General features: G+C 43.3%; 1 protein-coding gene across 1 annotated transcript in view; it reads left to right on the top strand.

Moving 5' to 3' along the window:
- The window catches only part of SCML4 (Scm polycomb group protein like 4), a 105,366-nt gene that overhangs the window by 22,382 nt on the left and 56,926 nt on the right, over positions 1 to 26,058 (top strand). The window contains exon 2 of the mRNA XM_081251124.1: positions 23,279 to 23,493. Coding sequence (XP_081107250.1) covers positions 23,338 to 23,493 — 156 coding nt within the window. The 5' untranslated portion in view covers positions 23,279 to 23,337. The remainder of the gene's footprint in view (positions 1 to 23,278; positions 23,494 to 26,058) is intronic.

The raw sequence follows: 26,058 nt of genomic DNA, 5'->3' as shown, positions 1-26,058 counted from the left end.
ACCCAGAGATTCCACTCCTAGGTATTTACCTTAGAAAATGAAAACATATGTCCACAAAGGACTTGTACATGAGTGTTTCCAGCAGATCTGTTCAAATACCTTAAAAACAGAAACAATCTAAATGTCTATCAACAGGTGAATAGATTAACAGGTTGTGGTATATTCATATAACAGGATACTATTCAGCAATAAAAAGACATGAATTACTTATATGTGCAAAAATATGTTTATGAACTAAAGAAGTCAGATGCAAAAGAATACATACTGTATAATTCCATTTAAATGAAACTCAAGAACAGACAAAACTAGTCCATGGTGAGAGAAATCAGAATAGTGGTTGGCTTTGGAAGAGTAAGGTTGACTGGAAAGAGGCATAAAGGAACGTTCTGAGGTGACGAAAATGCTCTAAATTTTGACTGGGATATGAATTACATTGTTGTATGCATTTGTCAAAACTCATTAAACTGTCCTTTAAGACCTGCACATTTCACTGTATGTAATTGTGTATCAACTAAAACAAATATTTTTATCTGGAAAATGTAAATTTAAGTGGAAAACTTTACTTGCACAGATTAGCTTGAAGGTAAAAAAAATTATGGTTAAATTACAAGAAGGGCTATCAGATTTTCTTCATCTTCCTAGGGGATCTAGGAAGAAAAATACTTTAAATTATAGCAAAAGACTTCTATAGAAATTCATATTCTAGTTAACATACCACCACAGATGGTAAGGTAAAGACAGTATTTCCCCCAAATGAAAGGTCGATGCATACTACTTGTACTGGCCTGGATAGTGTCCCCCCCAGATTTCACATCCATCCAGAATCTTGGAATGTGATATCATTTGGAAATAGGATCTTTGTAGATGAAATTCGTTAAGGTGATGTCTTACTGGATTAGGATGGGCTGTAAATCCAATGACTAGTGTCATTACAACAAGGCCATGTGGAGGTACAGAGACACACAGAGAGGGATGAAGGCCATGTGACCATGGAGTAAAAGACTGTAGTGATGTAGTTGCTGGCCAAGGAATGCTAAATATTGCTGGTGGCCACCAGAAGCCGGGAGAGAGGCAAGGGACAGACTCTCAGATTCTCCCTCAGGACCCTAAGGAGGGACTAAACCATGCTTGGCACCTTGATTTCAGACTTCTGGCTCCTGAACTGTTAGAGAGTAACTTTCTGTTGTTCTAAGCCCCCAAGATTGTGGTAATTACTTATGAGAGCACTAGGAAACGAATTCACTACTCAACTAGGTTATCAAAGAACAAAGTTTAAGTATTGGAACCTTTGTTTGGTACACTCAAGTAGATGTTAATCAATAAAGTAAACAAAATGTGCTCTGAAAAGTATATACGCCTTTTCTTGTATAAAACAAATGAGATAAGTGTACGTGCTAACATACTCTTTGGCTACTTCTTATTGTTGTTTTCTAATGGAACAATAAATCCTGGAGACATTTCCCTGTTAGCACACAGAGAGATGCCTGAATGTGCCCCTCTGGGCTGTTCTGGGGCCAGGGAATTAGTCTCTCTAAAGACTGCACAGTGTTCCAGGATATGGATTTCCCATGATTTATTTTGTCAACCCAGCTCAGTTAGATGACAGTTTATTAAATGCCTCATCCTGAGCGCTTCTATTTAAATCTGTTCAATTCAATCCAACATAGTGCAAACCAACTCAGTAAGCATCTATGGAGAGCACCTTGCTTGTGCCAGCAACTCTGCTGTGATCACATCTTTGGTTTCATCTTAATTGACTACCTCTGCCCCTCAGGTCTCATAGCAAACAAAGATTCTTCTTGAAAATCTATTATGAAATATAATACGAGACTGATAATAAGACCAGAGTAAAAGAGTCTGATGTTTGGAATGGATACAATATTTTTCTTTTCCTATACTGACCTTCTTGTTTTAATAGGCTCTAATGTCCTTACTTAACTGGGCTTCTTAGAATTTGGGATTTGCCCCAGATAGAGAGGTGCAACTCAGCCTATAAAGTAGTGACAAAAGAGATGAAAGCAGAAAGAATGTGAGTCCACCTGAGTCACAGTGAGACAAATGCTCGCCCAGAAGCAGTGAGGAGGAAGCCAATGCCCTGTCCTGTTCAGCTCGTGTTAAGTATTTGTTTGTCCGGTATGATTCCCAGTTATTGGTTCTGTGTTTCACGTGCATGCAGGGGCTTCCTGCCCCGTAGAATAAATACCCACTGGCAGTAATACATAGTATCTCACTCAGTTCTTCTTGCTGCTGATGTAAGGAAGCACATTAATTACTGCTTTCCCAGTTTTGAGTTAGACTGGGTCTTAGATTATGAGAATTCTGAGTAATCAGTGTTTCTGTTAATAATTTAATTTAAATTCTTGACACAGTGTGGGAGTGGAGATGGGGATCATTGGGGGCCATTTTGGAGGCTGCCTATTATATTCTGGTTCTGACTCGTGCCACATGGAATAATCAATCTCTTCTCCAAGCTAAGGGTCCTCAGTTATTTCAACTGTTCCACAGAGGAAAGTTTCCATATGCCATTTTCCCCTCCTTTTGGATATAATATTTCCTTTAATTTTTGCCCCCAGAAACAAGTGTAAAACTCTAGATGTTCTGCAGACAATGAGGTGGTTTCCTTTGATCTGGGCACTATACATAATCTATAATCTTGTGAGCTTTTTAATAAAATAGCCCACACCATAGTCTAAAAAAGACTTGTCGTTAACTAAAATTCCTAGATCTTTTTCGCACAGAAAGCCTTCCTGTCAAGTCTCTCCTGTACATCTGTGAAGGAGGATTTTAAGTATTTTGTCTTTTAAAATTTCTATTTGATTGATTTGGTTTACCAGGTTAAAATTTTTTTTAATCTTAATTCTGTAACCTGTAGCATTAGCTGTCCCTCCCAGACTTGTGTTATCCACTTTTATTTGATAGGCCTGCTTTCCAAATCTTCATCCACGTCATCAGGGAGAATATAACTTACACTAGAGACCTGTGGCATGCCACTAGGGACAACCTGCAGATCAGTGTTGTCATTAGTTATGCAACTTAGAGCCTAGGTGGTATCTCATTAGTTACAATTCTACCCAAAAGTATTATCCTTCTACTCACATGTACTATCTTGATCCATGAAATAATCTTGGGAAATTTTGCCAAATACTTTGTGGTAATCAAGACAGCCCGTGGTTATAGCATTCCTGATTTCCAACCTAATCCCTACTTCCCCACCCACCCCCTCGCCCCACCAATAAATCTAGTTAGGTTAACCCTTAAACTTTAAGGGAATTTGCTCTTAGCGAGCCAATGTTCCAATATTAGTGATGGCCACATTCTTTTATAAGAGTTTACCAATTTGTTTAAATATCCGTTCTGTAATGGCTTATTCACATCCAGAATTCAACCTGTTTTGAAAATTGGGATAAAATATGCCCCTCTGCTCTTCTAGTACTTCTCCACTTTCCACGATTTCTCAGAAATTTCCAGCAGCAGCTCTGAGACCGTATGAGTAAACTCCTGCTGCCCTGGAGGAAGGGTTTGTCTGAGTCTGGAGAGACTGAGCTCACTGAAGTGATGAACAGTTACCAATTTTTCTGTCCCGACCCAGGGCAGCCGACCTCTTGCTCACCCTGTGTTCTGCTCCCTCCAGTTTGAGATCCTTCCCCTTCCCGTACTAAACAGGAACAAATAGTCCCCGAGCCTTTTGGCAGCTCACTGTCACCTGCGAACTCTCCAGTCTATTTTAAGCAATAGGCTAATTCCATCCTTGTTCTTCTTGCTTTGAAAAATAAAAGTTAACCCAATGGCACATCCCTGTATTCTTTAGTGCTTTTTGTCACTCTCAGCTCCTTCTGTGCTTCGATCTCTGATGAGACTTTTCTGCCTGCCTCTTGCCGTAAGTTTGCAAGGTTTGTCCCAGACCAGGCAAGCCTCCCGCTGCAGAAACTTTTCTGTTTGCATGCTTGTCCTGATGCCCCTTTGTATCTCCAGGGCCTGGCACACGTGCCTTGCACCTAGTAAGTGGTAAGTGTTCAATAAATATTCATATAGGTATGGATTTTCAAAAGGTAAATGTTGAAAGCTAATTAAGAATTGATTTAACTGCTGTTGCACAGCCTCAGGAGACCTCTGAGAAGGGGAGAAGGTGTAGAAAATTATCCAGGAAGCCCCTGTTTGCTGACTGCTAACCCATGGGAGAGAGACCAGGATGAGAGAGTCATTATTTTTTCCTTTTTCGACCTTTTCTTTCACAACCAAGCAGTAGAAGGCCACAGTTGGTTGTTCTATGCTCCCCTCCCTCCCCTTCTTTTTATGAGTCAATCAAATCCTATTTGCTGAGGATTCACTGCATGCAGGGCCCCAGCAGGTCACATAAGCCTTACCCAGCCCAGGTACAGCAGTAATAACATCCTTGACGTCTCTCAGGTTGTGTGCAAGGCTTCCAGACTTTTCGGTCAGACATTTTAAAATATAACATCTCCCACTCCACCTCCAGCCAGAAACAAAAGCCCTGGGAGATGACACCCCTTGGGTCTCAGTGACTAGCATCTTGTTAACCAGGTGCTGGTGGTGAGAGGCTGTGTCTGGCACAAGGCACAGAGCCTCTCTGAGCCATCACCTGTGTAGCTTTGATAGACTCTTCATCCGTGTCATGGGGGTACATAATAATACTTGTTTTAAAGACTTGTAGTGAGAATTTAACAAAATAATGTACGCACCGTTACCCGCTTCTGTTGTCCATTTACTTATTCATCCACTGTTTGTTACCTTGTTGGTCCTGTGAGCTGGGCCCTATGTGTAACCATGTCTACCAGGGAGAGCGCCTGCAGCATCAGGGGCACAGGTGTGAGGGAGACGCTGACAAGGGCTGGAGGGACTGGGAATCCCGTGCTCCATGGGTGGGGTGTCCCAAGGGAAGAAGGAGTTGCTCAGGGAAGACCCGCACATGAACTTGGCTGTTGTGCCATGGGCTGGCATGCTTGGTCTGCAGAGGCTTTGTATTTGTGGTTACCAGCCACCCCTCCTTATCTGGACTGAGTGTGTGCTGTGACTGCTTTTCCTTGTTGAGTGACCTGCGAGCGTCACCAGGCTAAGAGCCATCCTGGGAGACGGAGACTGAGAATTTGGCTGTGCTGTGCACACCACAACGTGCCATTGGGGCCCCCCTGGAAGGAGGTGTGCGCGTGCGTGTGTGTGTGTGTGTGTGTGTGGTCACGATGGGCTGGGACTTGAGGACACGTGATGACCTGTAGGTGCTCTGCTTTCCTTCTGTCCTCCTGAGAGTCTCTGGGGAAGGGATCACTCTGGGTTCATCTTCATGTCCCCAGTGGGCTCTGCACAGGGCCTGGTACACAGTACTGTGCCCAGAAAATATTTGTTGAATCACTCAAGGGATGACCAAGGGGATAAGAGTCCATTTCTGACCAGCGCTTCCCTTTTGAGAGCCAAGAAGTTGCTTTTTCGTCCCTAGTCTTGTAGTACCGTGAACTCTGGGGCCCCAGGCTGTTTAAGGGTGGCCACTGGGGGACACCGGTCCAAGAAGTAGTGACCAGCCCACCGTGTCCCTGGTGGGATGATGCTGCAACTGCACTTAACAGGACAACTGGGAAGCCTTTGTGACCCTTGGTGATCAGAAGCAAATTAGGACTACACTTTGTCTTCCTTTTTTACGTTAGGAAAAGAAATACAGAAACAAAGAAACAAAAAATACCACAGGGAAAAGTTTCCCAGTACTGTTTGTTCCAGCCCCTCCTTCCCTTCACCCATTCTATTGCCAGACCTGGTGATGGTTTCCATTCCTATTTAAAGACCTTGGGATTCTTCTTTGTGAAATAAGGGGAAGAGTGAACCAGTGCACCGTGACTGCACGTACAGATGGTGGATGGTGACAGTGCAAGGCACCAAGGACCCCTCCAGCCTCACAGCTTTCTAGAGAGCTCTGAGTCCCCCAGATGCCAGGGTGTCCATAGCAGCTTCACTCCCATGAGGAGGGTATAATCTAGCCGGGAGACAGGACTAGTGTGATGCTCTGCAGATGAAGATGAGGAGTGTGGCATTCTCTGGATGCATTTGGGTGTATTTCTTTAATAATAATAAGATTAGGATGGGCTCTTGTGGTCATTTTCTTATCGGATTCTCAAGGCAGCCTGGTGATGTGACCCTGGCAAGTACTGGTGTCTCTGGACATTGAAGCCCAAGCGTCACACTGCTTTTCTAGTTACTTCCCACTTCAGTTCAAAACCGTCTCTCCTGATCCTTGCTCGCTGGACCCTAACCACCAGCTCCTCCTACTGGCCCCTCGGTCAAAGAAACACGGCCCTTGTATACTGGGGAAGCAAAGCTTTCCACTCCCAAACACAGAGGACCAAAATCATTTTCAAGATAAGCATGCACCTGCTGTTGCCTTTCACCTCTAACATACATCTCTCCTTGACTTGCAAAGAGGTGAGGTCATTGGTTCCTGGGTTATTTTCATATTTGTTTTCTGTTGACTGCTGTATCCTGCCTATGTGGAGCCAATGTGTATATCTTTCTTAGACAGTCCAAGGTGTGTATCTTTCTTAGACAGTGAGTTCTTCCAGGGCAAACGTTCAGTTGCTAAGTCTCATTGCAGACCACTAACAGAGTGTCTTGGATACTTCAATGTTTTGCAAAGAGCATCATAATGCAGATAGCATAGTTTCACATTTCTGTGCCCGAAAATTTTTGTGAAAATGTTTGTGTTGAAAAGGATGCTGTCTAAAACATCCCTGTGTGAAATCCTTGAGGAATTCACAAACCCCAGGACTGCTGAATGGATTCCCATTCCGTGAGGCATTGATTTAGAGAGTTGTGATTTGTCTTATTGTTAAAGCTTTAAGAATTTTTCTTAGCAAAGTATTTTAAAGGAATCTAGGTCTACAGTTCGGTTATATGATAAAACATCGTCTTGAAAAGAAAATTTGCTCTGTTGATAAAGACTGAACTAGAAACAGCCAAACCACCAAACCACCAGTGCTTTCTCAAAACTAAATGTAAAGTATAAATAGAGAACAAAACAGGAAATTGTGGTTTTCAAAAAAAGAAATAGTTGTAGTTGCCCTAAAAAGTGCCTTTCCCTACACTGTGGACTGAGTTCAGAGACCGAGTGACGGAAGGTCGCTGGCTCCACCTCCCAGCAGAGACAGTGTCTTCCAGCACACGCTGCCTTACTGCTGCCTGCAACTGCTCTTTGTAAATCTTTCAAAAATCTTTGGATGAGTCTGTATGTCACAGGCACTGGCCAAATAACTGTGCTCCTGAATCCTTCCAGTCACCACATGCTCAGTGAGTTGATTGGGTTGCCCGAGACCCCCTAAGCTTTCCCTTAGTGTCAGTGTCACCTCTTTACATCCTATAGAGATGTGGAGATGTGTCTTGAAGGGTTGGGCTTCCCTCCTGTCCCCCTGACCAGCTCCATTGTCAGCTCCTGGCATGCCACCCAGGGCTGACCCTGGGAGACAGCTGTAGGGATCTGTGCAGAGGACCCTGGGGTGGAATCTGAGTTCTGCCCACTAATGGGTGATCTCATGCAACCTCTTTGGGCCATAGCTCTGCATCTGTAAATCCAAGGACAGTAATACTTACCTTAGAGAATCATGAACGTAAATAGAGATGAAGTAGGTGAAGGCCCGTCTTGGGATCATGTGGGGCACTGTGTCTTGCTGGGGTGGCCTTGTTGTAGGAGAGTGGCTATTGTGGGGTAGAGTCCTGAGCTTGCTGGTGGCAAGTGCCCTGGGCTGGATCCAGCTGCCTCCGTGCTGGGGAGGCGAGGGAGTCCTGGAAGAGGGGCTGGGCTGTGATCCTTCACTCATCGTTTATTCAATAAATACTTGTTAAGTCCCTAAGTTGTACTAGATGCTAAATTAGATGGGATATGTTGATCAAGATACAGCGCCTCCTTCAAGGAACTCAGATATATTAGGAGACACAGACAAGGATACAAATAAATGGAATGACATGTTTGTGGTGTCGTGGTAGAAATTGTCAGTCACAGACACTGGGGAGATGTAGAACAGAAACATCCTATCCAGACAGAGCTGTGCGGGAGGAGTCTCTAGAAAGCCACCTTCTTGAGGAAAGTGATTCCTTTTTATCTAGCCAAGGGGAAAGGCCTCACATTTCAGGGAGAAGCTGATGGATTTTGGGGAAAGGATAGATCTCTCTCTTGAAAAGCTGGGCAAAGATCAAGTAACGGCACTTCTCTGACTCCGACCTTAGAGGAAACTGTGAGTGAGGGCACCACCTTAGAGGCTTCTGAGGAGACTTGTTGTGATTCAACTCACTCACCTTGAGTTCTCCTTCTACCCTTCAGTCAGACTGGAAGCGGATCAGTTTCACCACTGTGTTCAAGCCCATGAAAGCCTCCTGAAATGAGCTAGGAGTAGGTAACAGGGCAAAATTCCAGGGCTGCATCAGGGAACCCCCTTCAGTTTGGATGTCCTCTCGGTTCAGTAGCAAAGGGGAGGGTGCCCAGGGCCCCTCGGGGAGTGCCAGGCTGCAAGGACCTGTGGAGGGTGAGGTGGAGAGAAGTTAGCAGGCCCCATGCTCTGACTTCCCCTGGGTTGTTCTGTGGCCCCAAGAATCTCAGCCCCACAGACCTCTTCTCTCTGAGCATCCGGGACCCTTTGGTCCTCATCCTAAGGGTACAAGTTGCCTCAGAACTGTCCTCCTGCCATATCGTGTACAAATATCTCTTCTCCCCTCCTCGGTGCTTAGCTTCTTGAAGGCTGGAGGGGAGTATGGGGACCGGCTCAGCCGTGGCACCCTGGGGATGGCATGTCTCCATGTAGGCCACCAGGCAAGGCTCAACCAAGCTGGCGTGAGTCTTGGCAGAGCCCCTGTGGTGCTCCCAGACCACGCGCGTGCAGGAGGCCTGTGAGGAGCTGCTAGTGGGCCGCTTGCCACTCACCCCCCTATCTGCCCGGGGGCCGCTGTGGGACAGCGTCCCCTTGCCTCCTGGGCGAGGCCTTCGCCTGGCTCTCCCTGAGGGTGCAGCTGCAGCCTCCAAAACTGCTTCCTGCAGCGTGAGGGCTCCTCAGCAACAGGGTGCAGTCATCTGGCCCTTTTTGTTTCTGTGTTGTCCTATGGGACAAGGGACACGGGGGCGTTGCTGCTCTTCTCGCTGGTGCTTCAATGTAAAGTGAGAAACCGTCTGGATTGAACGAGGGCTTGTTGTCTTCTTACTGGAGGTATCTGTCAGCTTTGTTCTTCAGGGAGTTTAGAGATAAAAACTGCACAGATTAGAGGGGGGCCGGGAGGGTCTGAGTGGTCTTTATCTCTCTGCCTGTTAGGAACAGAGCTGAGACTAGAGGCTAGCGCCCTAAATCTGGGGTCATTTCCACTAGCACCTGATACTATGCCTTATGGCCTATGAATGCCCGTTGAAACCATTGCTGGTCCAGTCAGTCAGGTCATTGGGGTTATTAGTTGTCCTGGTCAGTACAAATGCACACAGCCATGGCACCCAATGAGCGTAGCACCCACATATCGGCTTGTGATTCGTGGTCCTTGCAGGGTCCAGAGCACCTGGCCCATCCTACCCCGTACATACTACTGCAGATGGCCCTGGCTGATCAATGGCTGCGGATGGTAGAGCCACTCATCCATTCTTCTCTGGAGTAAGAGATTGTGGATGAGCTCATTTATTTGTTTGTTATTTTTAGTTTTGAATAGACACAAAATACAAAAGGTAGAAAACAGTATGCAGAGAAAAATCCCCATCCTCCCACCGCCAACCTCCAAGAGATGAATGCTACCATTTTTAAACCCTTCCTGAGGTGTTTTATGCATATGTAAGTGGATATATGTGCGAGTGTATGTATTTGTATGTGTATCTTCCTCACCCACCATATGGTAGCATGCCATCCATGCTACGATGTAAACTTAAACATTGATCTTGAAAGTCAGCTGCTCTTATTTTTCTTAGCCACGATTCTGCTGACCACAGCAATGGCAGAAAGCATTCTATCTCCTCCCTCCTCCAGGTTCCTGCTCACAACCCATGGGTTTGCATGTGTGCAGAGCTCCAGGTGTGGCCACAGAGAGACAGACTCCATTCTTGGAGGTGGCAGGAAAGATGGGAACTTCCCAAAGGAGCCTTTCTTACAAAGTTCTGCCCGGTCATGAACTGACCTGCCTTTCCACGTCAGTCTGTCGGGGTCTAACTAGGAAACCTCTTTAGTATTTTTAAGGCGCTGGGCATGTAATGCAGGGAAGTGGTGGCACAGTGATGGAAGAGCCAACACAGGAGGCTGGACCATTAGCCATGGTCCCTGGAGGTGAGCCACTGTCGGCTAGAGGGGCAGAGGGACGAGGTGGTGTGGCAGGAGGCAGGGCCAGGCCACCCAGCAGAGCGTGGGACCACGTGGGCCTGCCCGGTGGGAGCTAGAGCCTCAGAGGAGAGGCAGCTCCTGGCGGAGACCCAGCAAAACAGAGGCAGTGGGTGACAGAGCCCTGGCTTCACCCATGCCAACAGCCCCCTCCAAACACAGACCGGCACTTCCCATTGAGCAAACGCAGCCAGCAGCCAGCTGTCATGGCAAGCCTGGAAAACAGCTTTGGGGAGCAGGCCCCTGGTGTAGAGAACTGCTGCGTGGTATAGGGGGCGGAGCTGAGGGAGGCTGCCCAGGACCGGCCCATGGAATCTCCCGAGGGCTGCCTTCTCTAAGGACATCACCCGAGGGGGGAGGCCTGTCAGTGTGGGGGACTGGATTTTTTAAAAAGGGGTGAACACTTGAAACAAGGAAGTGGCAGCCAGTCCCTCTGGGGTCTGGCCTCTGCTTTCCCTTGTCCTCTGAAGTTTACCTTCTGAGGAGCAGCTCTAGGCCAGATGGCGGTGCTGGAGTTAGAAGCAGCTTTCTCTTCTTCCTGTGCCAGCTGAGGGTACTGGCAGGACCCAGAAAACAGCTGATTGAGGGTACCGCCGAGCAGCTGCCCAGCCAGTAAATAATTCATACCTCTGTGGTGTGCTTGTCTCTGATTCTTTCAAATGTTCTAACATTTTTCCAAACCCTGCAGATTGGAATGGGTGTTTTCCCCACTTCGAGGCTCATAGTCTCTGCTCTTCCTTCATGTATCTTTCCTCCTTCCCCTTAAATATATGAATTTTGGCTCTCTATCACCCTGGCTGCTGCACCCTTCCTTGATGCAGGGAAGGTTGCAGAATCAGGGAGGGAGGGGCTTTTATAGATTCAGCCAGGGGTGGAATGGATGTGACAGGCTTTAGAATCTACCCTCTCAGCCGGCGGCCAGTTACAAGGAGGCGGGAAGCCCTTGTGCCTACCCAGCAGCAGAGCTGGGAGTTCTGTGCAGGATTTGCCTGCACCTTGAAGTCTCCACACACTTACTATGCACATCTAGAAGCTTCATCTCTGGGGACTGAGGGGGTAAGTCTGCACATTAGAACCCCTCTAAAGACACTGAACAGATTCATCGCCTTCAACGTTCTCTTGAACCCACTTTCTACCTGGTTATTATGTGGCACAACTGGGGCTTGTTCCTGGGTCAGTTGCTATTTTTCCAGAATAAGCTGGCTTATTTATAATTTCTTTGTACTCACCCATGTGTATTTAGACGTGGAAAGACAAGGGCATATCAGTATGCAATCAGTGGATAAATAAATTATATTTTATTCTATTCTCCCTTCTATTGTATTAAAACAACTACAAATAAGAGTTTGGGGCACCTTAGCTTAGTCTTCTGAGTATCATAAAGAATTCATAGCCTTTCACAAACAGTTATTTCAATTCACTATATTACCATTGTTATTATTATGGTTGATTCATAAATTGTTACAACTTGCTTCTTTGTCCTCTTAGCACCACCCCTGATATTCTTTAAGTCATCCTTGTCTGGTAATAATAAGATGTTCCAAGCTAATTCTGGCCTTTCTCTGTCCCCAAGATACAGAATTAGCTACCTCTAAGGAGTCTTGGTTTTTATTTCCAGTGGAAAATAGTAGCAGAGAACAGAAAGTGAGTGCCAGGAGTGAGTACACATGAGTGTTGGTTTTGGCTTCTGTTGGCCCAATTTTTGTGACAGAATTGGGGAAAAATATATATTAAGGGAATTCTTTTTCTCCATTCAACAGATTATATTGCTGTCCCTCTTCTTATGGTATGAAGCTTTCATTGACCAGCAAAGTGTTCTATTACGTTCATATATTTCTAGCCAAAATTAAAACATATGAATGCACAGCTCTGACACCAGCTGTGGGCCGGGAGCCTCGGTGAGATGGCGGACTCCAAGGCAAATAGTATTGCCACAGGTGCCAGGTGCACTCTGTGGGGGCAACATTGCACCAGGTGCTGTGAAGAGCATAGTGACAAATGAAAGAAACATGCCCCCGGGCCTCCAGGGGTGGACAGAAATCACTTACGTGCTTGCAATGAGAAAACTATATAAACCATCATTTAATCAGTGCCTGCTGAAACTGGTGGCACAGGCAATAGGTGGTGAAGGAGTTGAGAGAAGGGAGAGATCAGTGTGTGGAGAAAGGAAGGACCCTGAAGCAGGAGGGCTTACGTCACCTTGAAGAGTGGTTGAATTTTAGATAGATGCCAAGGCACATCCTAATTGCTTGAAACTACCTCACATACAGACCTAAGCAGCCTGGGGAGCCATGGGTATTAAGGTACGTATGAGGCTGCTGGCAAAAGAATGATGCTAGAGACTCTGGTGAATGCAACATGGTGCCCCCAGAACGAGAGAAAATAAGATTCCGGTTGTACTTTTTTTTTAAATTAATTTTTATTGGAGTACAGTTGCTTTACAATGTTGTGTCAGTTTCTGCTGTACAACAAAGTGAATCAGTTATATGCATACATATATCCCCTCTTTTTTAGATTTCCTTCCCGTTTAGGTCACCACAAGAGCATTGAATAGAGTTCCCTGTGCTGTACCGTAGATTCTCATTAGTTATCTATTTTATATATAGTAGTGTATATATGTCCATCCCAATCTCCCAATTCATCCCCCCTCCCCTTTCCCGCATGTGTCCACGTGTCCGTCCTCTACGTCTGCCTTTCTATTCCTGCCCTGCAAATAGGTTTATCTGTACCATTTTTCTAGGTTCCACATATGAGCAATATTATACGATATTTGTTTTTCTCTTTCTGACTTACTTCACTCTGTATGACAGTCCCTATGTCTATCCACGTCTCTGCAAATGGCACTATTTTGTTCTTTTTTATGGCTGAGTAATATTTTATTCTATATATGTACCACATCTTCTTTATCCATTCCTCTGTTGATGGACACTTAGGTTGCTTCCATGTCCTGGCTATTGTAAATAGAGCTGCAATGAATGTTGTGGTCATGTATCTTTTTGAATTATGGTTTTCTCAGGGTATATGCCCAGTAGTGGGATTGCTGGGTCATATGGTAATTCTATTTTTAGTTTTTTGGGGAACCTCCATACTGCTCTCCATAGTGGCTGTACCAATTTACATTCCCACCAACAGTGTAGGAGGGTTCCCTTTTCTCCACATCCTCTCTAACATTTACTGTTTGTAGATTTTTTGATGATGGCCATTCTGACTAGTGTGAGGTGATACCTCGTTGTAGTTTTCATCTGCATTTCTCTAACAGTTAGTGATGTTGAGCATCTTTTCATGTGTTTGTTGATCATCTGTATGTCTTCTTTGGAGAAATGTCTATTTAGGTCTTCCACCTATTTTTTCATTGGGTTTTTTGTTTTTTTGATATTGAGCTGCATGAGCTGTTTGTATATTTTGGAGATTAATCCCTTCATTTGCAAATATTTTCTCCTATTCTGAGGGTTGTCTTCTGGTTGTACTTTTAAAATGACAGTGAGAAAGAGCATGACTGACACCAAGGTCAGAAACCCATCCCATGCAGTTAATAGAAGGAAATAATCTCGAGTCCATTAGGAGGATAGAGAGCCTTGTAACTACCTCATCTCAATGCTTTTAGAAACAACAGAAAACCATTGGCCCTGCTTCCGGTCTGGCTGGCCCATCCCTTCTCCATGCGCCACCAAACATCCCTGAACGTACTTGCTGTATCGCCAGCTCTGTGCGTTTAGCTTGCTCTGCTTGGAAAATCCTAGCTCTGATGTCACCTTTTTGTGCTTCTCCTGCATCCACTCTTTCCAACCCTGTTAAAAGAAATGATTTCTTTTCTCCTTGATGTTCTCATAGCATTTCATAGGAAACGTTTGTTATACCATCTACCTCACATATTATTATTGCCTCCTTACTTGTCTGCTTCTCCATAGTGCATATCTTAGGGAGATGTGTTTTATTTATTCTTGTCTGTAATCCAAGTGTCTGTGCACAATACTTGACACTCACTTCATATTCAACAGATATTTCTTGGATGTATTAATAAATGAAACAGTGAATGAATGAATGGATACATGAACACATGCCTCAGGATTGAATTAGGTGACTCAATGGCCCCATGGGACTGGTGTATGCTTTGAATTTGGTAATTCCTTGTTCTTTACCTTGATGAAGTACCATTAGCCAGGATCTTGATTTATGTGTGTTAGATCTGCAAGGCAAGCAGGTAAACTGTCATCCCCAAATTCATAGACTAGATCTTAGTTTCTCTTGGTTTCAGCTATAATATTTCTAGCCAAACCTTTTTTTGATAAGAAGAGGGAGACTTTGAAAACCAGCAGCAAATCACTTGATTTAATACGTTGTCAGGATTTGACAACCACTTAAAGGTTATAACTTGGAGATTTAGAGATGTGAATGTTAGGTTGTTCTAAGGACAGAATCTTTTAATGTTTACTAATGCTCTTTGCTCTAAGATGGCTTCTAATTCTGAAGTGAACTGAGGCAGTCTGTATTTACCGAAGTCCGCAACTGAAAGCAGAGAAATTCAGAGGTATCATATATACTTCAGGATTTTGACAGTTCTCAAATGATTTATATAGTTGGATGTATCAAATTATATGCCCATGGCTAGGATGTCCTTGGACAGCACTTGAGGTCTTTTGAAGGTCTTTGGAGATGAGTGGAAATCTTTGGGGGAAGGGCAGTAACCCAGCTGCCAACTGGGTGGAAGTGCCTGCAGGTGGTATCAAGGCCAGTAAACACAGTGAGCTGGTTCTCTCAGGAGCCCAGCAAAGCACCCCTGTCCACCATCTGTTTATGGACATTCTTAGCTCTGAAACAACTTTCTCTGTATTATTGGTTATAAAGTCTTTTGCCTTTTCATTACAATTTATTTGAGATGTTAAAGCAGTGGCCAGTGAAGTTCTGTGGCTTAGGAGCCAAAACCATGAGAAAACAAGAAAACGAAAGGCCATCTAAAGAAGCACACATTTCCAATAGAAACTTCCGGAGAATGAGAATTATTCACTCATTGTTTATTTTCCCTTTATACTATTTTTCTGCCTATGGTTTAAAAATCAAATAATGCAAAATGGTACAAAGAAGAAAACAAAATCATCTTTCAATATTTTTCTGCCCAGAGCAACTACCATCAGCCTTTTTGATGATTATCTTTCTCAGACTTCTTTCTATGCCTAAACACATGCAGATTTATCTCTATCTGTATATGTAAAAGAGATATGAATAGAATCATACTATAAATGCTATTTTGCAATCTTCATAAATGCATGTATATAGGTATGTATGTATATACACACAAATGACAGAGTATTCCATTTTATGAATGTGAAATAATTTATTAAACGAAGGCTGCTTTGAGAGGGGCCTTTTGATTGCTTTCAGTGTTTTACTATCATAAACAATGTTTGAAGAATATCCTTGGCCATCTATCTTTGTGTTCTTCCCAGATGATCTTCTTAGGATAAATCCTTAGGAGTGATAGAGCTAGATTAGGAAGTGTGCACGTATAAAGCTTGTAAGTGATTTTCAAATTGTCCTCCAGAAAATTTAACCGATTTCTACTTCTACCAACAGTAAATGGGAATTTCCTCTACCCCCTTGCCAACATGGAGTATTATCAGTGTTATTCACATTTATCAATCTGATAAGTGTCAAATGATATCTCAGTTTACCTTTTGGAAGGTTACCGGTGAAGCTTAGAATCTTTTCTTGTAATAATTGATCATTTATTTCTCTCCTTTCTCTTTCCTCCCTCCCTTCCTTCCTTCCTTTTCTTTCTTCTTTTTTTTTCTTGCCTTCTCCAACGCACCCCCTGCCTTTTGTGAGTTGTCCGTGTCCTTTGCCCATTTTTCTATTGGAGTGTTAATTTTTATTTTAGTAATTTGAAGGAGTTCTTTGTATTAACCTTCTGTGGGTTCCGTATGTAGCAAATGGTTTCCTCAGAGTTTCATTTATTTTCAACCTTATTCACGATTGTACTTTTGCTGTATGAAAGCATTCGTGGTCATGTCCGTCAGTCTTTCCATGTCCACTTCCTGAGTTTTCCATCATACTTAGAAAGTCCATTCCCATCCCAAGAGTATAAAAATGTTGACTTATATTGTCTCCGGCACTTCTTAATGTGTCTTTTATTTTTGTATATTTTAGTCTTAGATATCTCTAGGATTTATTTTGCTGACGTATAGTTAAAATTTTATTGATTTCTAAGTGCCAGTTGTCCACAAATTATTTATTGAGCAGTCTGCATTGATATGAAATGATCCTAAATTTCAAACAAATGGAAACTTAATATACGTTTAATTTCTGGACTAACTTTTCCATTAATCTGATCGCTTATTTCTGTACCATAATACTGCCATTGTTATAGTTTTATAACATATTTTAAGAACCAGAAGGGCAAGTCTGTCCTGCTGGCCTTTGTTTTGTCTTTCTTTTCTTAAAATCAGTTTGGCTTTTTAATGTGATTACACTTAATTTTTAGAATAATTTAGGTTAAAATTATACTCTTGAAATTATCCATCTGTCCAATGATAGATTAATCTTTTAATTTATTCACCTTATTTTTAAGGCATAAGTAGAATTTCAAAAACTATTATTTTCTTAATGTGACTCCTTCCACTTCTTATGAAGTCTATATGAAGAACAGAGAAGGGTCTGAAATTTTATCCTCTGCAAGCAGACAGGTTAGCCCACCCAGGTGTTATGGATGCTGGCAGAAGAAAGGTGACTGCTAGATCAGAGGCACAGCAGGTGGTATAACTTTCATGTTCTCATCTGCTTCTCTTGTCCAAGTTCCAGTGTGGATGCTTTACATGCAGTAGCCACAGCTGAGGAACTCTAAGCTTAGGGAACCCTAATGAGAACTCAGGGTAAGTTTCCTTGAGCTAATTGATGAAGAATGAGGGGACTAAGCCAGAGCAGGAGGAAAGAGCATTGTAGGCAAAGGCCCTGTGATGGGAGAAAGTGTGGCAACGATAAATATCTGGAAAAATGGCCACCATAGTGATTCCATTATCTTCTGGCTAATGGAGCTGAGGACAGCTAGCCTGTTTATTTTTCCTATTGTAAATGATCTGTTTGTTCTGCCTAAATGCTTATAGATTTTTCCCTTTGCTGTTGAGTGTATTTTTTTTAGGATTTTGTTTGTTGTTGTTGTTCTTTTTTTTTTTTTTTGCGGTACGCGGGCCTCTCACTGTTGTGGCCTCTCCCGTTGCGGAGCACAGGCTCCGGACGCGCAGGCTCAGAGGCCATAGCTCACAGGCCCAGCCGCTCCGCGTCATGTGGGATCTTCCCAGACCGGGGCACGAACCCGCGTCCCCTGCATCGCAGGCGCAGCATCGGCAGGTGGACGCCCAACCACTGCACCACCAGGGAAGCCCGTTGTTGCTCGTTCTTAAAGGAAGTTTCTTAAGACACAGAGAGGCTCTTTATGCTTGATGACAGCCTCTTAATATATCTTTGAGTATTTTACTTTGCTATTAGTTTTGACCTTTTCCTTAAATATTTGATAAATTGTGATTGTCTATCATCCATAATTTTGTTTTCCCTAAAAAATTTCGATCTGTTTTGTTTCCATTGCAGTCCAAGATTGGGACCTTTCTTTATTTTCAGTATTGATCTTTGCTATTTTTACTTTTTGTTGTTGTTGTTCATGTCTTAGTTTGGGAAAGGGAGACTTTGGGGACCCTGCAGTTTTGCCACCATCTTTTCCAAAGTGTTTGAATCTGGGGGTTTTTGTTTGTTTTTTTTACCCGCAATAAATGTGTATTTATTTATAAATTTCATACATGTGCTACACTGCAAAATTATGTGTTATAAAATGTACACTTGGAACAACAGAAATTTTAAAAGATGAGATAAAGAGAAATACATAAAAAGGTTTTAATACTTTTCTCTCTAATGGACCATCTTGATCCCTTCCGTAGGCACATACAGCCCACTTTCAAGACACTACCCTAGAGATAAAGGCTGTCAAATGTGATGCCTATTTCCCCAGCCTTTTCTCAGTGCATGTACTAACGTATATATCTTATTTGTTAAAAACGTTGAGGGCATGGCAGTTCTTCGATTGGCTTTCTCCATATAACACCACATGTTGGACAGCCTTCCTCTCATTACATAAATCAAGCTCATGATTACAGCTCCACAGTAACCCATAATCAGAAACAGTTCATTTCTTTAATCAGACACTTATTAGACATTTAGAATCTCCTGATAGACATTTAGAATGCTCCTAATTGTTCATAAAGACAAAGAACACAACAAGGACCACCACTGTGTGTTCACAGATTATTCATTTTTTTTAACCAAACATGTGACTAGAGCTGCATGGTTAATAGTCTGCTCACACCTAATAAGTTACTCGATTTGCCCAAGTGCCCTGTGGAGTAGGCAGTATAGAGAATCCTTCTCATTCTGTGGATGGGGAAATGGAGGTTCCAAGAGACTACCTGATCTAACACAAAATAATAAGAGCCACTACGTTCTCCGTGTATCGTGCTAAGAACTTGACATAGATTATCTGATTTAATCTTCACAAAAGTCCTAGAGGATAGGTATTACTACTATCCCCATTTTGGAGATGAGGAAACTGAGGCTCTGAGAAGTCAGCAACTTACTAAAGGGCGCACAGAGTAGTGGGTAGTGGAGTGAGGTCAGACTCTGCAGCCTGGGTATTTTCTGCCTGCCACTCACTCATTAGGGCTAGGGTGGGGTGGGATTGGAGGCCAGCACACCTACAGCCCTCTTCGAAATAAAGTACCAGCTACAGCTGCAGTCTGGGATGGCCTTGACACTCTGCCCTAGACCCTCCCTTGGTCACATCCTCATGAGCAGGGAGAACATTATACGCAGGGTTAGTAAAAAATATTTCAGGCAACGAATTCAAAACTGAACTGTATATCACAGGGAGCTCTGCTCAATATTATGTAACAACCTAAATGGGAAAAGAATTTGAAAAAGAATAGATACATGAATATGTGTAACTGAATCACTTTGCTGTACACCTGAAACTATCACAACATTGTTAATCAACTACACCCCAATATAAAAGTAAAAACCAGAAAACCTGAAACGAAGTTAACAGAAAAATCCCCTGGTTCTTGAAACTTGTTCTCTCTCTGTTGAGTTAATCTCTGTCCCACCACCAATGTCAAAGGTTTCTGGCTTCTTCCTCCTGGGTGGGGCCAGCTTCCTCCCATAAGGGGCACCTGTCAGTGTCAGCCACGTGCTTCTCACGCATTACTCACATGGTACATAGACATGGGCGGCCCAGTTGCCCCGCTCGTGGGGAAAGGTGAGCACCCGGCCCCCGTGTTTTGCGCTACCATCTGCAGGCCACTCCTCGGTGCCTGGGAACATGTCCAGTACACTGTCGGGTACTGGCATCTTCTGGCTGGGAAGGGGGCTCTGGCCCCGACTGCGGCCTCCAGTCCCCGGCTGGCCCCGGGCCCCCGGCCTCATCCTCATCCTCGGAGCCACTGCTGCCGTAACCCACCCGGAGTGCCACACTCATGGGGGACCCCCTCCACTATAGCACAGCCTGCCTGCCAGCGGTTGAACCACACCAGGAATTCCTCTGCGCAGGAAGTTGGATCTGTTATTGAAAGAATCATTTTGTAGATGCTTTCCTCCAACTCTCTAAAATTATTCCAAGAAGACATTTTGAGACTCCCCCATGGTTAAAATAGACTATTCAGTTTTTAACAGCTTTCTGTCCCATTACTTAAAATTGGATTTATTTTTGTGTTAAAATGGTATATATTTGTAACAAGGAATTGGGGAACAGCATCTTCTTGATTGATGGATGAAATACATAATCATTCAGGTATGGTGAATTGAGGAGACTGTGGGAAGATTCCCTACCTCCAAGTATATCCCCAACCACTAACCAGTACTTAGTATTCCATTAAAAATACTTCACTGTTGTTCCATTAGCATGAAGTCCGTTGATGAGATTTAGTTATCTGGAAAGGTCCTTCATACTCCTGCGTCGGATGTGCTTCTATAGGAGGGAGTGTAAAGTAGCACGAGTCCTGTTTTTTCCTCCCGCCGGGGAGAGGGAAGTAGAACAAAAGAATCCAGTTTAAAAGATGACGATTTTTCCTAGGAAATTATTTCTAGCATATTAGAAATTTGGGGATACTTAAGTGTAATTTTGAGTGATACAAATTCTTAGGATAATGTGCTCATTAGTTTGTTACTCTTCCTTTTTTTAAAAATTAATTAATTTATTTATTTATGGCTGTGTTGGGTCTTCGTTTCTGTGCGAGGGCTTTCTCTAGTTGTGGCAAGCGGGGGCCACTCTTCATCGCGGTGCGCGGGCCTCTCACTATCGCGGCCTCTCTTGTTGCGGAGCACAGGCTCCAGACGCGCAGGCTCAGCAGTTGTGGCTCACAGACCCAGTTGCTTTGCGGCATGTGGGATCTTCCCAGACCAGGGCTCGAACCCGTGTCCCCTGCATTGGCAGGCAGATTCTCAACCACTGCGCCACCAGGGAGCCCTGTTACCCTTCCTTTACTCTTCAAAACCTGTTCAACAAGAAGAGTTTTGTGAGGGAGTGTCTCAGCAGAGTATCCCAGCTCACGAGGGGAGGAGTGCTGCTAATTGAACCTTCCAGAGGACTCACATTTTCATGAGAGGAAAGAAATTCAGTGCCTTCTCTGATTGTGGATTTTCTCTTGTTGACTTTTGATCTTGATGTTATTAAATACATTGCTGACCTCCTCACTAGAGGAAAGTAGAAAGGCAGAGAAACTTGTCCTAGACTAAGAAAATTCCTGTTTCCAAAATCTGTAAAGATAAACTAATTATGAAGAAGCAGAAACTTGATCATGGTAGTTCAAAATGGGATTCAGATAAAGTTTCACATAGCAAAAACCTTACTGAGTAATTTTTGTGGTTTTTCAATGTTTTTAAAAGCCTCTCTTTTGAAAATGAATATTTGGGTATTTGTTGGCACTGTGGAGCAGAGATACTAAGTCTAGAAATAGTCTAGATGTTTACATATTTGTCTATATATGGGTTTATCTTCATTGATCATAATTCCTTGACTCTAAGATGTCTTTAAATATATCACATGTCATTATTTCATATACCACTAAGAAAGAAAAAATGCTCCCTATGGAATTCTGACATGCTTACAGTGCTTTAGGGTGCACCTGATTTCAAAGATGTTAATATGTGAGAAAATATGCGTCATAGAATTGATGAGATATAGTATTTTTCTTAAACTGACAAAAACAGAAAATTGATATCCTTAATAACTTGTCCATCTATCTGAAATATTTAACAATACAGTCAATAGGTTAATTTATGCTTGAAAAATCTATTTACTAGGTACGATATTTCTAAGAAAAATCAAGACATTGATAGAATACCATTAATATTCACAGAATTAACAAAGCGACCTTACATCTATAGAAGATATGCCCCAGATTTCCCGTCATGTTTTTTTAATTTTTATTTTATTTTTATTTTTAATATTAATTTTTTTATTTTTATTTTTGGCTGTGTTGGGTCTTAGTTGCGGCATGCAGATCTTTCGTTGCAGCATGCGAAGACTTCTCTCTAGTTGTGGCGCGCAGGCTCAGTAGTTGCGGTGCCCGGGCTTAGTTGCCCCGTGGCATGTGGGATCTTAGTTCCCAGACCAGGGATCAAACCAGCGTCCCCTGCATTGGAAGGCAGATTTTTAACCACTGGGCCACCAGGGGAGTCTCTTCCCTGTCATGTTTTTAAGAATTCCCACTATTTGATATTTTCATTCCTGAGTAAAGCAATCTGGTCCCTGCAGTGCTGCCCAGACCAGGGTGTAGGGATTGCTTCTATTGTCTTTTCCAACTCTTTCAGCAGCCTTTTGAGAAAGAGCCTCTCATTTCCACTATTAGGTATCACTAATGCTCAGAAATGAATTTTATCACCTAACATCACCCCTGAATTAAAGTCTAAAGTTCTGTCCCACTTGCCACTTTCCTGAACATTCCAGGAAATGTGATCCTTGAGCTCATGATACAGCTGCGTTCTCTAGGTTGAGGTTGATCAACTACCTCTTGCTGCAAGATTTAGCCAACTTTACTTGAGAAGCTTATTATAAGTATTTTTAATGCTAAGCATATTATAGTACGAGGGGGAAAGGATTTGTATGTGGTGAACAGTTACCCATAGTCCCACTATCTTTGCCATTGGCAGCATTTTCGCACATTTCCTTCTAGTTTTTCACCACATAAATTTTTGCAGAGTTGAAATAACTTTTATGTGCAATTTGTGTGATGCTTTTTCACTCAACCTCATGTTATTAAAAAGAGTATTGTTAAAGGCTTGTAGCTAGTTGACTGTTTTATTCTGTAGATATATTAACCATTCCCTATTGCTTGTTATTGGGCTCTATCCATTTTATTTTTGCAGTTCTGAATCATGTCAAAATGAACATCTCTGTATGCAAATCTCTGTCCACATTTTGATAGGGGACATAATCAACGTTAATCCAACTGATTTGTACTGTTAAATTTCTTTCATGGGAAAAAAAAGGTCATAACAATCTGTCACCCAACCAAAGGGTAGGAGTGAATGTGAGAAAATGGTTGTGTTTATTTAATACTGTTATTATTTCAGCTCAGAGTTGAACTGGGAAACTGAGACACATAGGTAAAGCTGTCTCCTTGCTGGTGACACCATCAGTTGTGCTTGTTGCTGGGAAGCCGTTGTCCTCCTCACCTAGCCAGTGTCTTCCCTACTTCACTATAGTCCCGTGGAAATTCACTATCCTTGAAATTATACCAGGAGCCCAACAGCACTTTAAAAGCTCCTAATGGTGCCTGGCTCTGTCATATTTGGTTTTCCCCTCCCTTAAGGGGTAGGTATGGCCAAAATCACCAAACCAGATCCATGTTTGCCTTGCAAACCAAACAAACACTTCTGTTTTTGTTTTGCTTTGTGTCTGGACTAATTCTTAGCACCTCTTCTGCCTGTGAGTGATTTGTCACTTCCTTCTGTAAGACTGGCACCAGCAGAAATGCAGTCTCAGAGGATCCCGGGGAGAAAGCGAGGCCGACCCCCACTTCACTCAACACCTATGAAGATGGCACTTCATAACCTTTATTCTGCTTCAGCTGGTTCTTTACCAGCAGTGAAGATCCCAAAGAAAAGAGGGCGGAAACCCGGGTACAAGGTATGGCTCCATCATCTCCTTTCTCCAAAGTGGAACTGGGCTGGGGCATGGCGCTTGGGCAGAACTCCAGTGCAGAATGTGATGAGAGGTTGGAAACTGGGTAAAGACAGGGTGAGAAATAAGTTTCTCTCAATGAAGCATGTGACAGACGAGGCTTCATTGTTGCAACATGGCACACAATACATGCTGTCGCTGTCATGCGCATTTTTACAAGTGGAGAAAGCAAATTACACCAGATGGGGAAAGTTGTAAGGCGAGCAGATTTTAGGGTCATAGCTAAACACACATTATTAAGCCTCGCATCTCAATTAACGTTTCAGACACTGAGCTTTCCCCTGACTGTTCTTATGAGGGCGGCTCTGGAAGCCACTTTCCAGAACTCATTTGTCATTAATTTCAGTAGAAGCAGATGATGTCCCTGAGACATTTAAATTAATAATGCGAGCAAGCTAGTGTCAAAGGTCGTGAAGAGTTTTCCCTAATAGAGCCTCAATAAGGGGACTAATCATGAAAATTCAGGGTGTTAATTCATAGTTTCCTGCTTACAAAAGGCTCTGACGTCAAGATTGGCTACAAGGAGACATATCAGGCAAAATGAAAATCCTGTTACTCTTTCAAGAATTAATGATTTGGCGAGGCTGTGGGGTGGAGAATAAATTCTCTGATGTAACTGAAATCACATAAAACAACCCAAACCCGAGGGAGAGCTTCTCCTCTAAGATGTTTTTGAAGAGTCTGCTAGCAAAGAAAGATCATTGAGTTGTTTTCCATGAGCCTTTCGGGCATTAGAAAATGAGCTTCAGAAGTTTTCCTTCATCTATTTTTCTAGAAATAAAGAGCTTATGTTTCCATCTTGAGATCTGAATACGCAAACCAAAATGCAAATTGGCAATTAACTCCCATATATTTAGGAAAATGTATGGAAATTATTTCAGGTCAGCAGAAAGACAAAGCTTCCGGAAGAATTGGTAATGAATTCAACCTCTATCCCTTTGGTTCTTCACAGTTCTTCCAACTGCTGGAAAATAGACACAATAGGCAGGGGGAAGGTGATTTAAAGTTATTTGGGGGTCACTGGTTTTAGTAAAAGAAGCTTTTACTCAGCCAGCTCTTGAAGCAAAGCCTTCTGTCACTGGTTATTTTTTTAACAAAGAGAGCTTCCTTTTTCTCATGGGCACACCGGTTTCAGAATTGTGTCTCTGAAGCTGGCCCAGGGCAGGTCTCTCTGCTCAGCTACCTGTGCAGTTGCTGGGGTCTGGGAATTGCATCTGAAAGGCTGGAGCAGGGCAGCCCTTCTGTTTATAGAGCCAGGGAGTGAATCCAGGATCTAAAGAAACACACTGAAAATTTTTCTCTCCTATTTGGCCTTTCTTCTGCTCCCCTGGGAGCTGTGACCCAAGAAAGAAAATTACCGACAGACACAGCATTTCTGGGGCCAAGAAAAATGGAAATTCACTCTGTGGAATGAACCCAACTTTGCAATTTTCCTGTCTCCTGAAAAAGGCAGTTTTCAGTTCTCCTAACACTCAGAGACAGCTCAGGGCAGGAAGAAAGCTTTGGAGACAGTTAGCTGACATACGGGCCCTGCACATGGCAGGTGGATCTTATTCCCATGCCTCACAGGGTCTCTTTTCTGGGGACAACAGGCCACAGCTCTTTCAGTCCACCTCCCATATATTTGAGGAAATTATGGGAATTATTTCAGGCCAGCAGCTCCCAGATATCTCCCCAAGCCATGGGCTTCGTGTTCGAGAAAAAAGACTCCAAACCGGGTGCCAGTCTATATGAAGTTCCGACCCGCTCCTGGTGACAGGAGAAAAACGTCTAAAGTCTTCACAAAGCTAAAATGATTCTACCTAAAGGATCATCCTTTATTCTTTTTTTTTTTTTTTTTTTTTTGGCTGTGTTGGGTCTTTGTTGCTGCACATAGGCTTTCTCTAGTTGAGGCGAGCAGGGGCTACTCTTAGCTGCAGTGCGTGGGCTTCTCATTGTGGTGGCTTCTCTTGCTGTGGAGCACAGGCTCTAGGCTCGCAGGCTCAGTAGTTGCGGGTCGTGGGCTCTAGAGCGCAGGCTCAGTAGTTGTGGCGCACAGGCTTAGTTGCTCCGCGGCATGTGGGATCTTCCCAGACCAGGGCTTGAACCCGTGTCCCCTGCATTGGAAGGCAGATTCTTAACCACTGCGCCACCAGGAAAGCCCCAGGATTGTCCTTTATTCTGAAATATGTGCTTCCTGCTATTTTGGTGTTAAAGTTTATTAAGTGTCATATATTGTGAGCGTTTGGTAATCTTAAAAAAAATGTCCTTACTTGGCAAAATAAAGTTAGCAACATATTAAGTCTCTCCGGTTTTATTTTGACAATTTCTTAGACCCTGAAGCCCCATTTTACCAGTAATGAAATGGTTTTAATTGTGGAGATGCCAGCAAGGAAAGTGTACAGTTTGATTCCATTTACCAAATGGCCACTCATTTGGCAATTTTAACTACCTGGGACACAGCTGGGGAGCCAGAGTTGTTAAAAAAAAAATCCTGAGCAAGTGAAATAAGATATTACTTGATCTACCCTT

Source organism: Mesoplodon bidens (assembly GCF_964165515.1).
Source record: "Mesoplodon bidens genome assembly, chromosome: 12".
Classification (NCBI taxonomy): Eukaryota; Metazoa; Chordata; class Mammalia; order Artiodactyla; family Ziphiidae; genus Mesoplodon; species Mesoplodon bidens.
Note: the sequence above shows the minus strand (reverse complement) of the source record. Positions and strands in the feature narration are given on the sequence as shown.